The 21,115-nt window shown below is 40.8% G+C and overlaps 1 protein-coding gene across 1 annotated transcript in view; it reads right to left on the bottom strand.

Annotated features, from left to right (window-relative positions):
- Positions 1-21,115, bottom strand: part of NEK10 (NIMA related kinase 10) — a 147,070-nt gene that overhangs the window by 37,810 nt on the left and 88,145 nt on the right. The window contains exons 26-29 of the mRNA XM_059664119.1: positions 14,094-14,307; positions 2,970-3,153; positions 2,800-2,886; positions 1,007-1,061 (exon numbers count right to left, since the gene is read on the bottom strand). Of these exons, the coding sequence (XP_059520102.1) occupies positions 1,007-1,061; positions 2,800-2,886; positions 2,970-3,153; positions 14,094-14,307 (540 nt within the window). The remainder of the gene's footprint in view (positions 1-1,006; positions 1,062-2,799; positions 2,887-2,969; positions 3,154-14,093; positions 14,308-21,115) is intronic.

Raw genomic sequence — 21,115 nt, forward strand, 5'->3', positions numbered from 1 at the left:
TAATCGCTCTACACCAGGGGTGGGCAAACTTTTTGACTCGAGGGCCACAATGGGTTCTTAAACTGGACCGGAGGGCCAGAACAAAAGCATGGATGGAGTGTTTGTGTGAACTAATATAAATTCAAAGTAAACATCATTACATAAAAGGGTACGGTCTTTTTTTTTTTTTTTTTTTTTTTTAGTTTTATTCATTTCAAACCGGCTGGATCCGACCCGCAGGCCGTAGTTTGCCCACGGCTGCTCTACACCCTCCCCCCTGTCACTTCTAAAACCACCACAACCAGGCTTCTGTCACACCAGCCTCCCCCAGTGCCACGGACACTGCTCTCAGGAAGGTCGGTAACCAGGGACTTGCAGAAGGCCAAATTGAATAGTTTTGTTTTAGTCCTAAGCCCAGGAATCAACTGTTGTAGAAACTTCTAGTTATCCCAAAACAACAATTTCTTATTCCTTTTAAAACAGAATCCCCCACACATATTCATCCTCCCTTGCAGCTAGAAGTGGTCATATGACAAAGTTCTGGCCAATGGTATGTGAGCAGAAGGGATGAGCACAAATGGGTCATGTGCTTAAAAGGAAAGGGCGTGTCACCCTTTCCACTCCCCGCTGGCCACAGGTGGGTGTGATGTGGTCCACATTGACCATGAGGATAAAACCTATTCCTTGGAGATGTGGGAAAAAAAAAACACAAAACAAAATATAAGGAGTCAGGGTTCCAGATGATCTCATAAAAGCACAACCGCCCTACCTCCCTGTCTCACCCTTGAGCTCAAAGAAATGAACTGATTGGCTGAAGGTCACAAAGCCAGACTAAAACCAGGTCCAAGCTTAGCACGCTTCCCAATATGCTGCTTGGTAAACTACATCAGTTCTGGGAGGGTGGGCTCTCACAGCCTCTGTTTCCACATGCCCAGGGTAACTGTTAGCTATCAGGTTTCAAGTTAGCCAGCAATAACTCAACTCCATGGAGTCTAAAAATATTTCTAAGAGCTCAATGTGTACATACCTCATTTGGGATTGTCTTTCTCCTCCTGAAGCACTAAAACTTCTCTTTAAAGTGCCTGGAACAAGAAAATAAAAATAACTACATAGTTTCCCATTGCAAATCATTTATTTGGTTGGTTGATTGCTTAAAACGTGCCGCATTCTATTATCTGAGAAATTGTACACAGTATAAAGACTATCTTCATTTATGAAAGCACCAGCTAAAATATAATGTTGCAAATTAATATTTACCTGACAGGTTTGTCTAGGGTCTTTTTTAATAAAGAAAAGATGCTAAGCAAAGAAACTCCATTATTAATAGCTAACAAAGAACAATAACACATCTATGCCATAATCATCCAAAAGCTTTGCCAAGACAGCCAGCTGCAAGTTACCACGTGCAAATTTAAGGGTCCAACTTTTTCTTTCTCACTGACCCTCCCGCCATTGTTACTGGAGATATACAACACTTAATTCATCTTAAAATAGTCAGTAATTAACTGCTTCTAGAATCTGCTACACATATTTATATGCATGGATATTACGGTACAATATTCATATTTTCCCAATTACAAAGCAAGACATTTTCCCTAGGCCCTACCCGATTTTGCTCAGTGGATACAGCGTCGGCCTGCGGAATGAAGGGTCCAAGGTCTGATTCCAGCCAAGGGTACATGCCTGGGTTGCGGGCTCGATCCCCAGTAGGAGGCATGCAGGAGGCAGCCGATCAATGATTCTCTCTCATCATTGGTGTTTCTCTCTATCCCTCTCCTTTCCTCTCTAAAATAAATAAAAATATATTTAAAAATTTTTAAAAAGACATTTTTCCCTAGCAGGCTGAAATTTATAGGAAAAACAGAGCAGAGTGTCGGAAATTGGGATTATCTGGAAAATCTGAAACATCTAGTCACCAATTTTCCAATTAAGTTTGAAAAGGGACAAAGAACGAAGCTAAATCCCTGGGATTCTAATTTTATCCTTAGGGAGACTATTTTAAACCTTCTTTTTTGAGATAGCCATTGGTAAGAAGTCACACAGTCATTGGTAAGAATTATTTTCACTTATTTTAGAGAGTATGTCTATCTATCCGATTTAATATCCCATGAACTTACTCTTTTAAAAGAGTTTTTATTTTCTCTCCATTTTCTATTAGAACATCTTTTCTTTCAGTTTCAGATTTGTTGAGTGAATTGAATCCTCTCTCTCCTTATCATCTTCAAATTTTATCTTAACATATCTATTATTTTTCTTTCCCATATCCCAGTGTAACTATTTTCTTTACTGTTTCAAATTAAGAGTTAAATTAACATCTATGGACTGAATTTATAGAACATATTTTTTCATAGTTCTAAAAAATTAAATTATTTAGGTTACTTTAGTGTTTTAAGAATACATTCTTTACATTAATGTAAATAAAATTTTACAAAACTTAGTCTATACCAACACTAATTTATTCTCCAAGTTTCTATTTTTTTTAATCATCACCCGAGAATATTTTTCCCATTGATCTTTAGAGAGAGAGTGAGACAGAGAGAGAGAGAGAAACATCGATGTGAGAGAGACACTTCGGCTGGTTGCCTCCTACACCAGGCCTGACGGGGGCCGGAGATCTAACCTGCAACGGAGGTACGATTTGACCACTGAGGCAACAAAAGAACCACAGTGCTGGTTGGTTTGGGGGCTCAGAGTGATGACACACCTGTGCCAATTAGCATTGCACCTGAGAAACAAACCACTGGGTTCTGTACGGGATGACATTTACCTGACGCCCAACCTACTACCTGCTGGAGTCCACAACTGGTAAAGAACGCTTACTGAATGTAGATTCTTTCAAAGGGCTGGAGCTGGAGCTGCTGGAGTTGTCCGAAATGTCCAAGTCATCGTCGAGCTCTGAGTATATATCTGCACATTAATAAAAAGAAGAAGCACATGAACCCTGAAACGGAAAGGAGGCCAGAGTGCTGCCAGCCCTTCACTAGAATGACCTTTCTCGATGTTTTCCAGGTTGAAGGTATCATCCGACAGGATTTCATCACAGGCCCTGTCTTCTTCCCTTCCACAGGGGGCCTGGAGCCCTTCGGGGGGCAGATCCGCGCTCTCGGAAAGCTCGCTCCTCAGGCTGGCTGCCCCGCTGCTGCTGCTGCTCAGGCTCGCCTTCTCGAAGGTCTCCTGAGAGAGGAACGCAACCTTTAGCAGACACTTCTGTGTTCCTTCTGCAGGTTACAAAGCTTGTTAGGACATATATTAAAATACTTAAAGTAGCATTACAAATATGTGTGTTGAGGTAGCATCAGAGGCTCCAACTGTAGATTTGCCATAGAATTCATTTTTATAATTATATATAGTTATATATATATATATAATTTTTTTATAAAGGTATCATTGGATCAAAAAAAATGGATGTGGCAAGATGCTTAGTCACAAAGGTCTGTGTAAGCTGGTGGGGGAAAATGTAGTACTAAGGCCCTGGCTGGTGTGATTCAGTTGGCTGGGCATCGTCCCATGCACAAAGGGTTGCTGGTTCGATTCCCAGACAGGACACATGCCCAAGTTGTGGCTCCATCCCCGGTGGGGGACATGCAGGAGGCAGCCCATTGATCAATGTTTCTTTCTCTCTCTCCCTCTCCCTTCTTGTCTCTCTAAAAATCAATAAAAATATCAACAAAAAATAAAGATACAGTAATAAGGAACCAACATGTATCAATTAAACTGAGAGTTCTCTTAAGTTACTTTGAAAAGATTTGCTATCACATCTTCTCAGCACCACAGAGAATAAGGAAGTAAGGCTTAGTTTCTTCAAAGTTCAAGGGTAATTAGTACCAGATACAGCCAGGCCATAGAGAGAGAGAGATGAGGGCTCCTAGGAAATGAGCTACAGCAAAGGGACTTCAAACCACTTAGGACCCCAGGCCACTGTCCGGAGTCAATGCTCTCTACAGAGCTTCGCTAGCCACGGGCTCCTCCAACTGCTGTGAGTGTTTTTATTATGATAGCGCCCCAAGCTTACCATCTGGCCATGTGAGTCCACATTTCCCTAAACTGCAAGTATTAGAAACTGCAAGATTATATCTGACAGTTCAATAAGAATAAAGGGGAAAAGAAAGATTGCTCTCATTAAATTCCTAGTCCATCATCTTGGTATTGCTAATCCAAAGGCAGATTTGCTAGACATAATAATACTAATAAAGATGAGGGGAAGAACAGTGTCATAATCTAAAAATATCACTTATTAAAGTTTTTCATTTTCTAAGAAAAAGAAAGGGAAAGGAACCACATATGACTCAGCAGGAAAAAGTACTGTTTCTTTACTCAGTTGAGTCCCAGTTCCTAAAACCTTTACTGTGTGTGACAATTTGTGGTAAGTGTGAAAAACCTTAGGCTGTTGGGCTAAACAATGCTGACCCTAAGACATAGACCGGGAAGATGAAAATACAAAGGAAGAAAGGCCATAAGAAAGGTAAGTACAAGTTGAAGAGCATGAGAGGAAAGCAAAAGAGTACATTTATTAAAAGAAAAAAAAATCTACTTGTGAAATGTGTCAGATTGCTTAGTCACAAGTCAACTCCAATGAAGAGCAATGCTTGCTACAGAGACAGGCTCATGATTCCTCCGCCCCCCACCCCCCACCCCCGATATTTATTTTCCTTGCCTGCAAAACCTTTTCCGGGCCCTCTTCCTTTTTCTGTCCTATCCCACAGATCCTTCTTCTTCCAGCTCTAGTATGCTATTCCAGACTTAAGGAGGTCTGACTTGCCACCAACACCCAAGAACCAGTTGGGTTGCAAATCAAGTCCTTTGCAATTGTCAAAATTGCATCCATGGGTAATTTGGGTGTTGGCTTAAATGTTGATAAAGGGAACTCCTATCAACATTTGTAGGTGCCATAAACTAAATGCCACTATAGACACACTTTCCCAAGTGTGATTTCCAGAGTTTTTGCTTGTAGATATTTAAGTACTCACATTATTATCCAACTCACTCCTGTAAGACTTCTGGGCTATTTCAGTCCCTTTTAAATCCCTGGATACCTTGCACATAGCAAATGCTCAATAAGTAGTTGCTGTGTTGATATCAATGGGAGAGAAGGGCTAGAAAAACAGGTGAATTTCCTTATAGGATGAGCAGGTTTTGTAACTGCTGTGTTTTTAATCTTGCCCCTTTCTGCAGGGTCCTACACTGTGACATTTCTGAGAGGTGAAGGTACTGTTCAGTGATGCGAACTTCTCCCTTCCTTTTCCCCCTGTGCGCTTAGACAAGGCTGTAAGTGCACCTGTCTTAGAGATGACCAGCCCAGCAATGACAACAAGCACCTGTAACTCAGCAGGCACTGGGCAAAGGCAGACATGGTCAGGTATTTTTAGCCATAATAGTTGAGGCCATTAAGATGTTTTCAAAACTTGCCTCAGCAAGTACATAAACCTATTAAAGCAAGTTGGGGGAGGGAGAGCGGGGAGAACACCTTGGGGGATAGAATTTGACTGCTGTCATTTTTTGTACTTTCTAATTACTTAGGGTTTTTCTGGGAATAGGAGAGTGAATTTAGATTTTTTTGGCATCTGTATCTCCTAGGAATGGATGGACACATTCTGAGTATTGATATGGCAGCAAGGAGAAGACAATAGACATTTTACAATAAAATGAGCGTTGATGTGGTAGTCATTACCATTAGAGAAGCCACTTCCTGTCACAATTGCTGATATAAACACAATTATGTTTAGCTCATTATAATGTAATGTTTATGTGTGGAGAAGATCATAATACATTTTTTAGTTGAATAGCAATTCTAACAGTAACAGACTGGCAATGCCCAAATTAACTGTGGCAGTAGGAAAAGAATTAAGAGAGCCTAGTTTATTAAAACTAGTGCAATATTTTTAAATTGCCCAGAATGTTAGTTTTATAACAAGACAAAGAAAAGCAAGAAATAAATATAAAGCGTAACACCAGCTACATCCTGTAGAAGCTTTACTGTAGAGCCATAAAGAATGCACTATATATGTTGTGTTCTAAATATTCATACTCTATTTGTTATATCTTTACTGCATTCCTTCCATTTATTCAATTAATAATTGTGACCTTAAATACATGAATTTAGGGTTATCCAGTGCTTGACAGAAATTCACCTGGATGAGGTGATCTCTTTTAGGTGACAAACCAAGTTTTATGTTTTTCATGGCTGATAGCACAAAGAAAATTCAAAACAGGCCCAGCCGGCATGGTGTCGACCTAAGAACCAGAAGGTCCCAGTTTGATTCCCAGTCAGGGCATATGCCTAGGTTGTGGGCTCGATTCCCAGTGTGGGCGTGCAGGAGGCAGCCAATCAATCAATGATCCTCTCTCATCATTGATGTTTCTCTCTCTCCCTCTCCCTCTCCCTCTCCCTTCCCCTCAGACATCAATAAACATATTTTTTTTAAAGAAAACTCAAAACAGGAGACAGATTATTAACTGCATATCACTGTACATAAACTTAATTACTGAATTTTAAAGTATTTAAAAAGTCAGCCAGTGTGGTCAGATGGCTGAAGGGGCCACATAGACCCGGCCATAGCTGAGTGGACTGTCCACTCAGCAAGGGCAATGAGGAGCTCCTTCCAGGAACGCGTGCTGGGACCCTGGCTTTGCCATCACAGAGAGGTAGGCTGATGCAGTAAGGCTGGAGTCTGGTCCCTCAATATGGAGAATGGAGCTCTTTTAGCTCCAAAGTTCTTTGGATAATGTTTAATTTCATTGATAAAATCTTAAAGCATTTCCCTTCTCCCATGCCCCACACATCAAGTACGAGAATATGTTCAATTTAAACCAGAAAAGCTAGAGTTTGAGCCTTGAAAATAGCTAAATTTACAAATATTACACAATAAAGGAAAATGGTCTCTTCACATTTGAATATTAATTACTTTTTTGTTTTGAACTTGTTAAAAATATTCATACAAAGTTAAACATTTCACTTTAATATAATTAAATGCACATAATTATGATCACAACATTCTCTGAACTTCTTAAACCCATAAGAACATATTAATGAACTGTCACTAACTTAAATAAAATTAGAAAATGAATTAATTATAATAATTCAGTCTAAAATCCTAGAATCAAATTTACCATGTTTGGCAATGTTTCCCTGCCACCCCATAACTAACCTCGTATTCCTAATTCAAAGACAGATTTGCTAGACATAATAATAATAATAATAATAATAATAATAATAATAAAGATGAGGGGAAGAACAGTGTCATAATCTAAAAATATCACTTATTAAAAATACAGACAATATGGTCTACATCAACTACCGACCACCATTTTGTTCCAAGACTGCAGACAGAAGGAAACAACTGAATGTCTATTAACATTTCCAAAGCATTTCAAAAGAGGCCAGATCAGGCAATGCCACTAAACATGTAGAAGAAACAATGCACAGAGAATTATCAAGCAGTCAAGTTTTAAGACATTCTAATTTGGATTGCTCAAAAACAAGAAATGTAATTGAAAACCAGCAAAGCTTAAGGCATTAAACAGAATGAAATTAGACATGGGTGTTCTCAATAGAGATGAGACCTGCAAATTGGAGCCCCACTTACTGTCCCATTTTTAACACAGGATTACATAAGGAAGGGTCTAATTCTTATTAAACAGCATTCTTAGCACAGAATATCAAAATGCCAAATTGAGCCTGGCCGATGTGGCTCAGTGGCTGAGTGCTGACCTATGAACCAGGAGGTCATGGTTTGATTAGGGTCAGGGCACATGACTGGGTTGCAGGCTTGATCCCCAGTAGAGAGTGTGTAGGAGGCAGCCGACCAATGATTTTTCTCTCCTCATTGATGTTTCTATCTCTCTCTCCCTCTCCCTTCCTCTCTGATGTCAATAAAAAATATATATTTTAGCCCTAACCGGTTTGGCTCAGTGGAGCATCAGCCTGCGGACTCAAGAGTCCCAGGTTCAATTCCGGTCAAAGACATGTACCTTGGTTGCAGGCACATCACCAGAAGGGAGTGTGCAGGAGGCAGCTGATAGATGTTTCTCTCTCAATGATGTTTCTAACTCTCTATCCCTTTCCCTTCCTCTCTGTAAAAAAAATCAATAAAATATATTTAAATATATATATATATATATTTAAAAAAGATGTAAGATTCTAAAGAAAAGGCTTTCTTAAAAACAGCACAGAAAAGTTTTTTCTAAAATACCAAACTGATAAAAAAAAAAAAAACCTAATAGACAAAGAATTAGAAATCAAGGAAAAGAGTGTACATCATTTTTTGCCTGTCCCGATGCAATCTCCTCCTAACCAATTTCCCTGCTTCCACTTTTGGCTCTCAGCAGTCTATTACTACACAGCAGCCTGCTATATCATTTTGAAAGATTATGTCATTCTCTTTCAATAAACTCACATCACTAAAGTCTGTACTGTGGACTTATAGCCTCCTCATCTCCTGCAGTCTCCCCTTGCTGCACTCCACTCCAGCCACACAGGCCTCCTTGCTCACTCCTTGAACTTGGCAGGAACACTATCACCTCATGATCTTTGCTGATTCCTCAGCTATCAGTGTTGTGTCTCCAGATATTTGCATGACTCATCCCTTTAATATATCCTGGTCTCTTCTCAGATGTCACAGAAGTATAGAGGTTTTCCACGATATCTCTATTTAAAATAGCCTCTTTCCAGAGCTGCCTCAAACAGATTGTCAAACTGCAGCGGGAAGGCCGGGGAGGGTTGGGGGGCAGGAGGTAGGGGGGTAAGAGATCAACTAAAGGACTTGTATGCATGCATATAAGCATAACCAATGGACATAAGACACTGGGTGATAGGGGAGGCTAGGGGACTGTCTAGGGCGGGGGGATAAAATGGATACATATGTAATACCCTTTGTAATACTTTAAGCAATAAAACAAACAAACAAACAAAAAAACTAAAAAAAAAAAAATAGCCTCTTTCCACATGAATAATCACTTTCTATTACCTTGCCTTCTTATAATTTTTGCCCATAACACTTAAATTTATTTTGTATGTATTATTTGCCTTCCCCAACTATGAAGGTGAATTTCTTTGACTGTTCTGTTCACTGTTATAATATCAAACAAGAATAATTCCCAGAAGAGAGCACTTGCTCAATAAATTTTGTTGAATAAGTGAAATATAATAATGATTTTTTTTCAGTGTTGTACAACAATGGGTAGAAATCAAAATTTCAGCATGATTTTTTAAAAGAAATTGACAAACTGATTCTAAAATTAATAAGGAAATACAACAGACCTAGAACAGCCAAATCAAACTTGACACAGAAGAACAAAATCAGAGGTAATACACAACTGATTTCAAAACATACTACAAACCTACAATATAACAGAAAAGAGTTCAGAAGATAGGTCCACATATATACTGTCAAATGACTTTTAACAAAAATGCCTAATAAAATGAATAGGGAAAGATTAGGCATTTTAAGAAATTATGTCTGAAGAACTGAATATCCATGTGGAAAAAAAAAACCTCAATCTCTTCATTATTCTAGTCACAATAGTATATCAAAATGCTATCATCATAATTAGATAGTTTATTAATATTAATAAGGAAGAGAGCAAAGGGGAGGTCAAACATTATAAGCATGGTCATGGGGCAGCTTCCTCAGGAGGCTACAGCTTCATGCTCCCTGCCCATCACTGGGGAAGAGACGGAACAAAGGGGAGATGGACACATGTGCAGTGAAGTCGGAGTGATGTAGGGGAGGTGCTGGCCTGTCAGTCTAGCCTGGGAGGAAGATCATTGGGTAGAAGGGTGGACCCCAATGTAAGCCTGGAAATCTTGGAAGGGCAAAACCCCCAGACAAAGAGTTCCCTCTTCCTTGTCTCTTGTTTGCTCTGTTCCCCTTCCTCCCCTGTCTCTCTAGCTCCATGACCCACATGCCCCCATGCACTAGTCTGCCATGTGGCCTGAAGCAATGGACTGCGGCTGGGAACACAAGCTAAGCCAGCCAGATGCTGGACTGGACTTGAATATGGAATAGAAACTTGGGGCAGTGGCCTTAATTCTAGTCCTGCTGAACTTCTTCCATGGCAAGATGGAAGAAGATAGTACCTTGGAGGGGAACCCAATTAATTTTACATCATCAATAAAGCTTTCCATGAAACCCCATCCTCCTTTTCCCTGCAGGACCCAATTACTGCGATACACGACAACATGGGTGAATCTCACAGACATTGTGTCATCTGAAAGACGCTAGCCACTCAAGAGTGCATGTGTCTGATTTTTATATGAAGTCAAACAATAGGCAGAAGTCATCTATAGTGATGGAAATTACCCCAGGCTATCTGCGGGCCAGGAATTGGGTGAGAAAGGGCAGAGGGAACTTTCTGAAGTGATGTAAACGTTCTGCATCTGGTTTTGGGTGGGAGTTATGCATGGTCAAAAGTGATTAAACTAAGCACTTGAAATTTATACAGTTTACTATATGTAAACTATACGTTAAAAAAATAGAAAGGGGTGGATTGCATATATATCTGTGTGGGAACCTAGAAGGCATCGCTTTGTTTTCTTAAAACATAGTAAATATAGAACATTTCCAAAACAAGTCATGATTTTTCCTAATATTTCTTTCACTGCATCATTCCTTGCTGCATTTTCACAGCCTTGGGGGAAACTCAGTCAACAATTAACCACACAATAAAAGCAAAGATGTTCACTAAAATATTGTCCTTTTAAAATACATCATTTTCCACATGGCTTATTCAATCTTTAAGCAGAGGACTGCAGACACATGCCTTTAGTTGTGTGCTCAGCATTTGTAAATGACATTTGGCATAATGAAAACAAAACTTGCAGGTAAACAAATAGCACATTTTAAAAAATTTGCATTAAGAAAATATGAATCGGGCCCCCTACTGGGGAAAAAACCCGCAACCCAGGAGTGTGCCCTGACCCAGAATCAAACTGTGACCTCCTGGTTCATAGGTCGAAGCTCAACCACTGAGCCACTCAGACCGGGTTATTACTACACTTTCAAGTAAAAATTGCTCTTCATTGTTTTTTTCTGAATTCTTGCCATTCCTGACTCTGTGCTCTCCTTGAGATAGATTATTTTGAATTATGAAACAGAAATCATAACATTTTCCAAAGGCAAGTCTTGGTTCTTTCATAAAAGCTAAATAAACCACAGTACACAGGCATGAACTTATTAGTAAAGACTTCTCTGTGCTTTTGAGGCTTATGTTAATTCTTGTCTTTACTAGCTCATAATGAACACTTTCATAGTTCAGAATAATTTAACATGTGGAAGTAAATAGCATTCCCACCATGAGATAGGGGCCTTTAATGCTTCTTATCATTGTTTGCTTACCTGCTAATTTGCAAAATTTCAGTAATTCGCAGAAGATCTTTTTATCGGTGCTGGGGATTCATACAGTTATACTGAACCCACTAATTTGCCTTTCTTTTGACTAGGATTTGTCATTAGGTTGTGTAATTGCATTGTTGAGATTAGCTGCTCTGGGAGAACAGGCCACTATATTTGAAATGAAACAATTACAATACCACAATACTGCTTAAGAAAAAAAGAAACAATTTTACACTAAAATTCTTTTGCCAGTAATGGTGTAGATGTGAGTTTTAAAAAATAAGGATGGTACCCAGTGAGGATAAGGCCAATTAACTGCATGCTGTCTTTAATGAAATGTAATGATTTCATCTCAGTTCTTTCATAAAGCTGCATTTTTCCCTTCTAGTTATCATCTGATTAATCTTGAAATGAAAAATCACCAGTACGCCTACATATAATGCAAAAGAAGATAGGCATCGCTCTTTAAAGTAGTGGTGTAAACTCTGCTTTGAAGTAAAGCACTTCTCTGTGGTCCCTGACACTGAAGGTGCCAGCAGGGCTTGGAGGCTAACTAGGAACAGGTGCTCAATAAATGTCTATTAACCGCATGAGTAACAGACGTGGATTTAGAAGTAATGGACTTTTAGTATTAGATTAACAATTTGCATCAACAAACTCTTCTTCAACATGGGCATTGCTCATTTTAAATAACTGATGCTATCTTACAGTTTATGCCACTTTTTAATTTGCATAGTATTCAAAACACATTGATCTATTTAATCCCAGTGCCCTCTGCAATTGGTAAAATTTCCCGACTGGTTTACAGAGGAGAAAAGAACTTCTAGAACCTCAAGACTCCCTCCTTGAGTGTAGGTCTCTGCCTCTATTTTGCCCAGTCATGGCCTGACAGCTGCGTTTCCAGTTAAAATGATACAGCCTCTTGGATTTGGGAGGGGGTAGTGGGTAAGCATAGAGATGATGCATGACTGGTCCACAGCAGCAAATCGTTAAGGCTCGAGGATGGGTACACAAAGCACTTTCTTTGCCTCCATAAATGTATCAAATTTTCCACAATAGAGTTTTTTTTAAAAAAGCTGAGGAATAAAATTAAATAAAGTAAATGGTCTTTCTCAAGGTGTCTTGCTAAAGATAAGAGAATTTCTGCTGTAAGATTTTAAACTAACTTCACCTATCAGCTACATGAATCTCATATAAACCGACTCGTTTATATCCCATTGGAAATTGGCCAAGTAGCTTTGCAGTGCAGAACGTAACAGAAGGCCCCAGATACTTAAGATCTATAGAAATTGCTGGAACCGGCTTGGCTCAGTGGATAGAGCGTCGGACTGCGGACTGAAAGGTCCCGGGTTCGATTCCGGTCAAGGGCGTGTACCTGGGTTGCGGGCACATCCCCAGTAGGGAGTGTGCAGGAGGCAGCTGATCGATGTTTCTCATCGATGTTTCTAACTCTCTATCTCTCTCCCTTCCTCTCTGTAAAAAAAAAATCATTAAAATATATTTTTAAAAAAAAGATCTATAGAAACAGCTAACTCCCTTGCATTTTAGTTTACTGGAAATACTAACTCTGAATGCAACATGGCATCTGTGTGTTTCTCATTGTTGCCTAGTTTTTACAAAGTCAGGTAGCAAAACAATAAGCGAAGTGCACTCTAATTCCCTGAGTGTAAGATTTGACTGTTTGGCAAGAGCTGTAATGCCAAGATATATGCTCCTAAACAGAAACCTAGGCCTTGGAGAATCGCCATGAATTTCCCTGTGAAATTACAGCTGGGATCAGCATCTAAGTCAATGAAGATGAGTTTCCCTGCAAAAAAAACTATATTGAATCTTTAACCCCTGGATTCCAAGTACGTCAAGACAAACCCACCTAACAGTAGGGTGGGCTTTCCTTCTAAAAGGAGAGCATGGGGTGCCCGGCTAGCTCAGTCCGTAGAGCATGAGACTCTTAAAAGGAGAGCATGCTGACAGCTCTGTGTGTGTGTGTGTGTTGGGGGGGTGGGGGCGGAGGGAGAGGGGAGGAGGACAGAGCAAAAAAAGAATGCAGGAGATGCAGGAGGCCACCCATTATCTTCACTAGCAGAGAAGTGCAAACAAGGATCCCAGAATGCTTATCACTCTTGAACCCATGGCAAGGATCTGAGCTATGCACTGATCGTTTAGTCCTGATAATGGGGCTTAAGTTATTTCTTGATCAAACAGACTCAGAGTAAATCCTCCTAATATTTACTGACCTTTTAAGATAGCCTGTTACTGCAATTTCCTGCCTGACTAAGGGTTTTATGCTTAACCAAAGTGAATAAAAGGCTGGCGAGGCCTGGGCACCGGTGGAAGTCCTTCCCCTTGAGTTGGACTTGCCCACCTGGCCCCCAAGTATTTCCAAATTATCTCTTGTCTCTTCTCTTTCATTTGTGTGCGGCTCCTCCTCCAGATCCTGAACCCTGAAGCACGCAGGACATGGGGGAACAAACATACACAAAGAAGAACAAACTCACAGACCATGACAACAGTGTGGGGATTACCAGAGTGAGGGGTGGAGGAGGGTATAGGGGGGATAAATGATGATGAAAGGAGACTATTGGGGTGGTGAACACACAATACAGTGTACAGATGATGTGTTGTAGAACTGTGCACCTGAAACCTGTATAATATTGTTAACTACCGTCACCCCAATAAATTCAATAAAAAGAAAAAAAATAAAGGAGTTATTCCTTAAGACAGAGTGAACAACCTTAGAGCACCTACTAGAGTGCATCGTAAAGAGACTGAAAGATTCACACTTACCTGAGACAGTGGGGCCAGCTCATGGTGACATGTGACGGCGTTCCGGTTGGCTTCCATAAAATACCTCTGTGTGCGCCTCCGTTCCCGTTCCAGTTTCTTCTCCAAGGCCAGCTGGGATGTAGACAAGCTATCTAAATACTTCATCATGACATCTGATATCATGGAGCTGACTTCCACAATATCTGGGCGGGCTTCTGCGTCAGGAGTGAGGCACCTAAGAGAAGATTCGTTCATTACTAGTCTGATCGACATTAGCACCAGCCAAGGGGCTTGGAAGGTGAAGGTTAAATTCCACTCTGCATCCACCATGGTGTCTGCACCCATAGAACCTAGGGTGAGATGGACATCAAGCGTAGTTTTGAATCCAAGACTTTTCCAAAGGCATTTGACAAGTTTGGGGAGGGGATGGAGACAGCACTGTTCTCTTCGCAGCTGCACCCTCAGGCAAGGGCTACAGGCTGAGCATGAAGCTGCTCCTTGGGCCTCAGGACAGGCGGATGGAGTCATCTTCTCCTGTGTGAACTGGTTATTTTCTAAAATTGCCACCAACTCGCTGGTCAGTGAAACAAAGGCAGACACTGATGAGAGAGTCCCCAGTGATCACCCCTGATGCATCAAAGGAAGAAATGTTTCGGGGGAGAGGGTCACAAGTTGACCTTTTCCAGCTGTACAGTGGCAAATATTAACAAACCTAATTAGTGAGTGTCTTTCAAAACATGAGGTCATAGATATAACATGCATCCCAGTTACTTAAGAGGTTTAAATTGTTTGTAATAAATTTTTTTAAAGTAGCTAATTTGACACATTTCTTACTAATATTTTCTATGATATTGGAGGTATGAAATATCAATCAGCCTACTAGAGGAAATATCGTTCATGTCACAGCTAAACTAGGTGCCCAGGGAACCAGTTGTCAAGATCATTGGCTAGCATCCTTAAATGCTTCTGAAACTCACTACAATATTTTCTCTATTTTTAAAAATATATTTGTATTGATTTCAGAGAGGAAGAGAAGAAAGAGAGATAGAAACATCAATGATGAGAGAGAATCATTGATCAGCTGCCCCTTGCGTGCCCCCTACTGGGAATTTAGCCCTATATGTGCCCTGACCAGGTATGTGCCCTGACCAGGAATCAAACCATATCTTCCTGGTTCATAGGTCAATGCTCAACCACTGAGCCACATCTGCTAGGCAATATTTTCTCTATTTTTAAATTCAAATTCACCAACTTCACTAAAGTTATTTGTGCTTTTCAGTAAAATTTAAATTGTTTGGACTTTGAGAAAAAGATCTAATTTTCACATCTTGTATTTTATTTAGCAACCCATAGTTAATACAAGTTGTGCCTATACTGATGTCTCCAGGCAAGACTGAAGAATTATTACACACAATTATTCTTCAAAATAAGATTCTAATATGTTAATTATTCTTTCTTATTGAGTTTATTAACCATGAGCAAACTACACACATCTTAATCAGAGTTTAAGACATTCTATTTCATGCTACTTGTTTTTAAGTTCTGAGGCAGTTGGCTTCTACTATGGTTATGATCGACACTTACACATCTTCTGAATTCATATTTAACAAAGTTCAGTCTATGAACTTTATTATGTACAAAGGAAGGCGAGAGATCATGGAGACAGGGCCAGCAATATAATTTGTGTGGTTCCCAGTACAAAATGAAACTACGGGCCCCAGGAAGTGGGAACTCAATCTCCCCTTTCCACAGTCCAGCATCCTGATAGTAGATGGGAGACCCCAAACATTGCAGCCTTTGTGCCAGCAGGATGCAATTGGTACCTGGATTTGAGGTGGGCAAGAGACCCCACTGAATCACCCTCCAAACACAGCCATGGTACTGGTCAGGGATGACCTCTTCTTGGCCCTGACCCAAGACATAGCAGGGCACATGAACCATCCTGACCTCTCCTTATTTACCTTCAGCAACACCCCACAGGGAGGAGGGTAAAGGTGGAACACAGGCCCCCCGCAGCAGGTAGGGGGCAGCAGCAATGAGGGGACAGAAACAGGGAGCTGGAGCTGGAGGCCAGGTAAAGGTCCAGGGGACTGGAGCAGATGGCTGAGAATCTATGCCAGGGAGGCAGGGAGCATGAGCTGAGGCCCCAAACCCTCAACACACATGCTTCTTGTCCCATAATATTTCATTTCCAACAGACCGATTCAAAGATGCAATTGTTGACCTTGAATGCAGCCCCTTACCCTGAGCACAGGACTGATGTGAGTGCAGAGGCCCCATGCATTGGTCATAAGTACAGAAGCCGACTTTGTGCGGCGATAACAAATTTCTGTTCAAGTTTCTTACTTTTGTTCATAAACACAAAAGGAGCTAAATGTTGAAGTTCACCTTCTAACTAGATGGGCTTTTTCCTCTACCCTCACTTAATTAGCAAAAGGGATTAAAGCTCATAAAAAAAATGTTTGGTTGACCTAGTGTTGGTTATGACTGCTATGTGAGGGGGAAAAAAACAAAGGCTCCCAGCAACGGAGCCTTTCATCAATGCAGATATTCTAAATTCTTAGTCTGCAGATTTTTAAACTAATTCAACATAATATTGGCAGTTTAATTATCTGCTGTTTTTTTAATTGAAAAGGCAACATAAACTAATTTTACAAATTATATGGTTATATATTATGGTAAATGGGAACCAGCAAGGCCTCTGTTCTGGCATTTATCTGTCCCCTTCTCTCCCAGAATTACTCCCCATCCTGCATTTGCCATCCAGGAGGTACAGTTTAGCATCATAATTAGGTCTGAAGGCCCTGAGCCACCTCACTGGGGTTTAAATCCTGGCTCGTCCTTCATTACCTCTGATGTTGGGCAACACTCCGCTTCTAAGCCTCAGACAGCCCATCTGCAAAATGATATCGCCATCAGATCAAGCTGGCATGGTGATGAAATGAAGCCAGCCCTCTAAAGTGCTGACATGTTATAAAAGCCTAATAAATGGAAAAGAAAATCCAAACTTTATTTCTCTCCCATCCCCTCCAACATTCAACCAACACTGAGTCCTGTGGCTTCTGCCTTTTCACTAATTTCTGACTCTGTATCCTTCCCCTCTGATCCCAGGGCCATTGGCCTATTTCACCAGCACTTGCTTGGACTACTGAAATAATCTCCTCAGTGGCGTGCTCATCCCTTGCCCACCTCTGCTCCATATGGCGAAATGGTACAGAATAATATTCCAAACTGATTACATCGCTCCTCTGCTCAGAACTGCTCAATAGCCCCTCAGTGGCCCAACTGGACAAAATTAAAATTCCCAGCATGACATACAAGCCCCTCCTGAACTGCCCCTCACCTCTCTCCACCGCCTCGCCTCCTCTTCTCCCTGCCCCAGCAACACAACAAATGCTCCTCCCTGTAATTTCCCAAATAGCCCATGGCTTTTCTATGCTCCCATTTCTTTGCTCATTTTATCCCTTCTGCTTGAATCTGTTTTTTGCTGATGGTATCTGCCCTTTCCTAAACCACATCCATTAACTGCTTACCAAAATCCCACTCTTTTGCAAGTCTCTATCAGTAAGACTTTTCAGAACACCCTGGGGTAGACTCACTGTCCCCCTTTGATATGCTCCCACTGCGCTGTCTATATTTAAGTACTTAAAACAACTATAATTATTGTATTGTAATGGTCTCTTTCACCACTAGAAACTGGAAATTTCTTGATTGGGGGGACATGTGTCCACCTTCGCCATGATCTCTTCCCAGCATGTAAAATGGAGTCTGGGTCCTAAGAGGAACTCAGCAAGTGAGTGGACAAACAAACAAACTAAATAACTTAGCCTAACATTTAAGAAGTTACTGTCCATACCCAAACTATTTGGCCACAGACTGAGACTACCAGGTATAGCTCCCACCAGAAGTTCTAGTCTAGCTTCATTGCTTTGAAATGTCTCCCTGTGTAGATAGTTCACAGAAATTCTTAAGAGCAACCCAATGCTTCGATGATTCTCGAGTAGAATAAGCATGGAATCATATTCTAGAAAAAAATCTGGGATGTTCAAATCAGCCTGCCCACCTTGTCCCCACTCTGCACTGAGACCCGAGGGAAAGAATTAGAGGGCTACAATGTTAAGTTGTATTAGTTTCATGTTTAAGGAAGCAAAGAGTTGAATGTGGGGTGAAAAATTTAACGATCAATTTGTCCTCAGAAGAGCTGAAAGCATTAACTCTGTTAGTCTCCCCACTGCCTGGGAAACAAAGGACCGGCCAGCTTATGCAACCAGGCAGAGACAGCGAAAAATAAGGCAATTGGAATATTTTGTGCATAATAAGAAATGTTCTTCCTTTTTCAAAAGTAAACAGACAATACTCCCTTGACAGTCTACTGCAAGATAAAAGTAGTAATGCTGGTAATGAAATGTATTTATTTTCTGCCCCAACTCTTCAGGGTTGCTAAGATATTTTCCTAATTTAAAAGCCTGTTAAGAAAAAAAAAAAAAGGTTCCAATGACCACTTTCTACTACCTCAACAAACAGGAAAACAAACTGTATGAGCTCTAGTGGACAAGATGCAGGAAGTAAAATGAGAAGATGGTATAGCAGATGTATGATCAGAAACAACACCTTGTTGAAAATTAAGAATGAATCTAGTGAATTTTCCCATCAATGGTTGTCTTGTATTTCAAAAGCTCTACAACAGTACTAGTGACTGGCTCTGAGCCTGGTTTGCTGAGTCATAAATGATCATTAAGAACACTTCTGCCTTGATGTGTCCCTGGTACCAATTTCCCAAGGAAAACAGGAAATTGAATTTGTTCCCTAATTCTTTGGTAACTAAATTTTTAAAGTCTAAAAATCCAAAGCAAATTAAATATATGACTGCAAGCAACCCATGACTGATTTTGTTTTTTGTGTGTGTGTGTCAAATTTTCTAAAGATAAAACTTTATTTGTGATGTGAACCCAGACAATGAGTCTTGAATAACTTCAAATGAAAACAACATCTGTTACAGAATGCATGCTGCAATCTTAATTTATAGTCAGTTATAAAACTAACTGTCGGTTCTTCTTATGGCATCTTATTATTTTGAATAAAAATTATCCTCAAAAACATTTAATCTGAAATCTCTTAATAGTGATCATTCTCTTAAACATTCCGGTGACACTACCCACCCAGCAGCCTGTTCCATGGTGTGAGCCTCTAATTCTGACACTTACTTCCTAATGGTGAGCTGACCTTGGCCTCCTAGGACTGTCTTCTCCATGATCTTGGCTCCATTTTTTGAAGTTCCACAGAACAAATCCAATTGCTTTCATTTTTTCAATGGCACGACATTGTCCCAGTTAACTAAAGCATTTTTTAATCCTCTCATGACTGTACCCCAAACTTGTTGACTCAGTTTCCACCCTACAGAGGAAACAACTCCACTTCTCTCCGTCAACACCAACCCCACTACGGTCAAAGCCACCATCAGCTCTCACTGGGCAGCTGGGCCTTTCTTTCCCTTCCACACTCTTTTCCTTCAGTCTGTCCCCGCTGATCTGTGCTAAGGAGGAAATTTTCACTGTGCTCAGACTATTAATAGCCCTTTAGTCCTCTCCTCAGTACTCGAAATAAAAATTCCAAACTCTCACTGTGGCCTACAGGACCTGGTCAATCTGGTCTCCCCCTAGTCCCTAATCATGTGTTCATTATTCTCTCCCATACTTAACACGCTCCATCATCAATGTCTTTCAGTTCCTCAAACTAACAAGCTCTTTCCCCCAGGAAAGCTTTCACAGATGCCCGTCTATGAAATGCTTTCTCTACTCTGTTTACTATTTGAGAGTTGTACAGGTCCAGATTACATACCCCTTCATAGTAATCTTCCTCAAATCTCCAGATCAGGCCAAATTCTTCTGTAATCTCTTATTGCCCCTTTACTGTCCTGCATCACATTTATCACAATTTGTTTTATATACTTAATTCCACACATAATATTGTTATTAATAGCAATAGCTGGTTTTATTGAGTGCTTGCTATCTGCTGGGCCCTGTGCTAAGAGCATCAGAAGCATTATCTTATTCAGGCTTTGAAGCGAGCCCATGAGTAGTTGCCATTACTACCCACACAGCACAGGGGGGGAAAGTGGGGCTGGGAATGTTCAGATGAGTGGAAGAGGAGGAAGATGAATTCAGTTAATTCCAGAACCTACTGACGCTTTTAACCTTTTCATGACAATGTTGATTTATGACTGCCACAGCCTCTTAGCCCCAAGAGGCACGGGTACCAATAGCCGGGGAGCGTGTCAGAAGCAAATTATGGTTCTGTTTGCCTGGTGCCACAAAATCAGAATAATGTCTCCGTTCTTTTTCTCTGCACTACCCCTCCCCGGCCCCTTGTGGCAATCAAATACCTATGAAAAGGAGAAGTAAAACAAGTACGTCTGGTACTCCTGTCTTGACAACTCCGGAGACTTGGATTTTTAAGGCACTTCACAAAAAAACAGATAGCAGAGAACGGGGACAAACTGTGAAGATGAGCAGTTTAAATACATTTGTCTGGATTCATTAGCAACAAGGCACGATCCAAGACATGCAGAATTCAGATGATTTAAGAAAGGGTTTCAGCTCATTTCCTGTAATATTAACAATATATTCCCTGTGTAATCAGCACACCAGCCTGATGAAGTTGGTGCTACTAGGATCCCCATTTTACTAAATGAGGAAACAGAGATGCAGAAAGAGTGGTCAAATGGTTTGTTCAGAGTCTGTAGTTAGTGAAGCTCAGCCCGAGCTGGGCCTGAGGCCCTTAGTGTACAGCAGGGCAGCACTGCGCTGCACAAGGAGAGACTCCAGATGTAACCCTGCAAACATGTGAGGAGGGCCTATTACTGCCAAACAATGGGCTGGGAGGGGAGACAAAGGGGAAGGGGCACAGCCACGGTAATATGTCTATGACATCCCACCAGAGATGCTGCTCAGTCCTGGGGCAGACACAGAACCGAGCTGGACGGGAATTGGGCCGGGGCATGGATAAAGTCTATCGGAGGTAACTCTAGGGTTTCCATCATAATA

Source organism: Myotis daubentonii, chromosome 14 (genome assembly GCF_963259705.1).
Source record: "Myotis daubentonii chromosome 14, mMyoDau2.1, whole genome shotgun sequence".
In the NCBI taxonomy this organism is placed as follows: Eukaryota; Metazoa; Chordata; class Mammalia; order Chiroptera; family Vespertilionidae; genus Myotis; species Myotis daubentonii.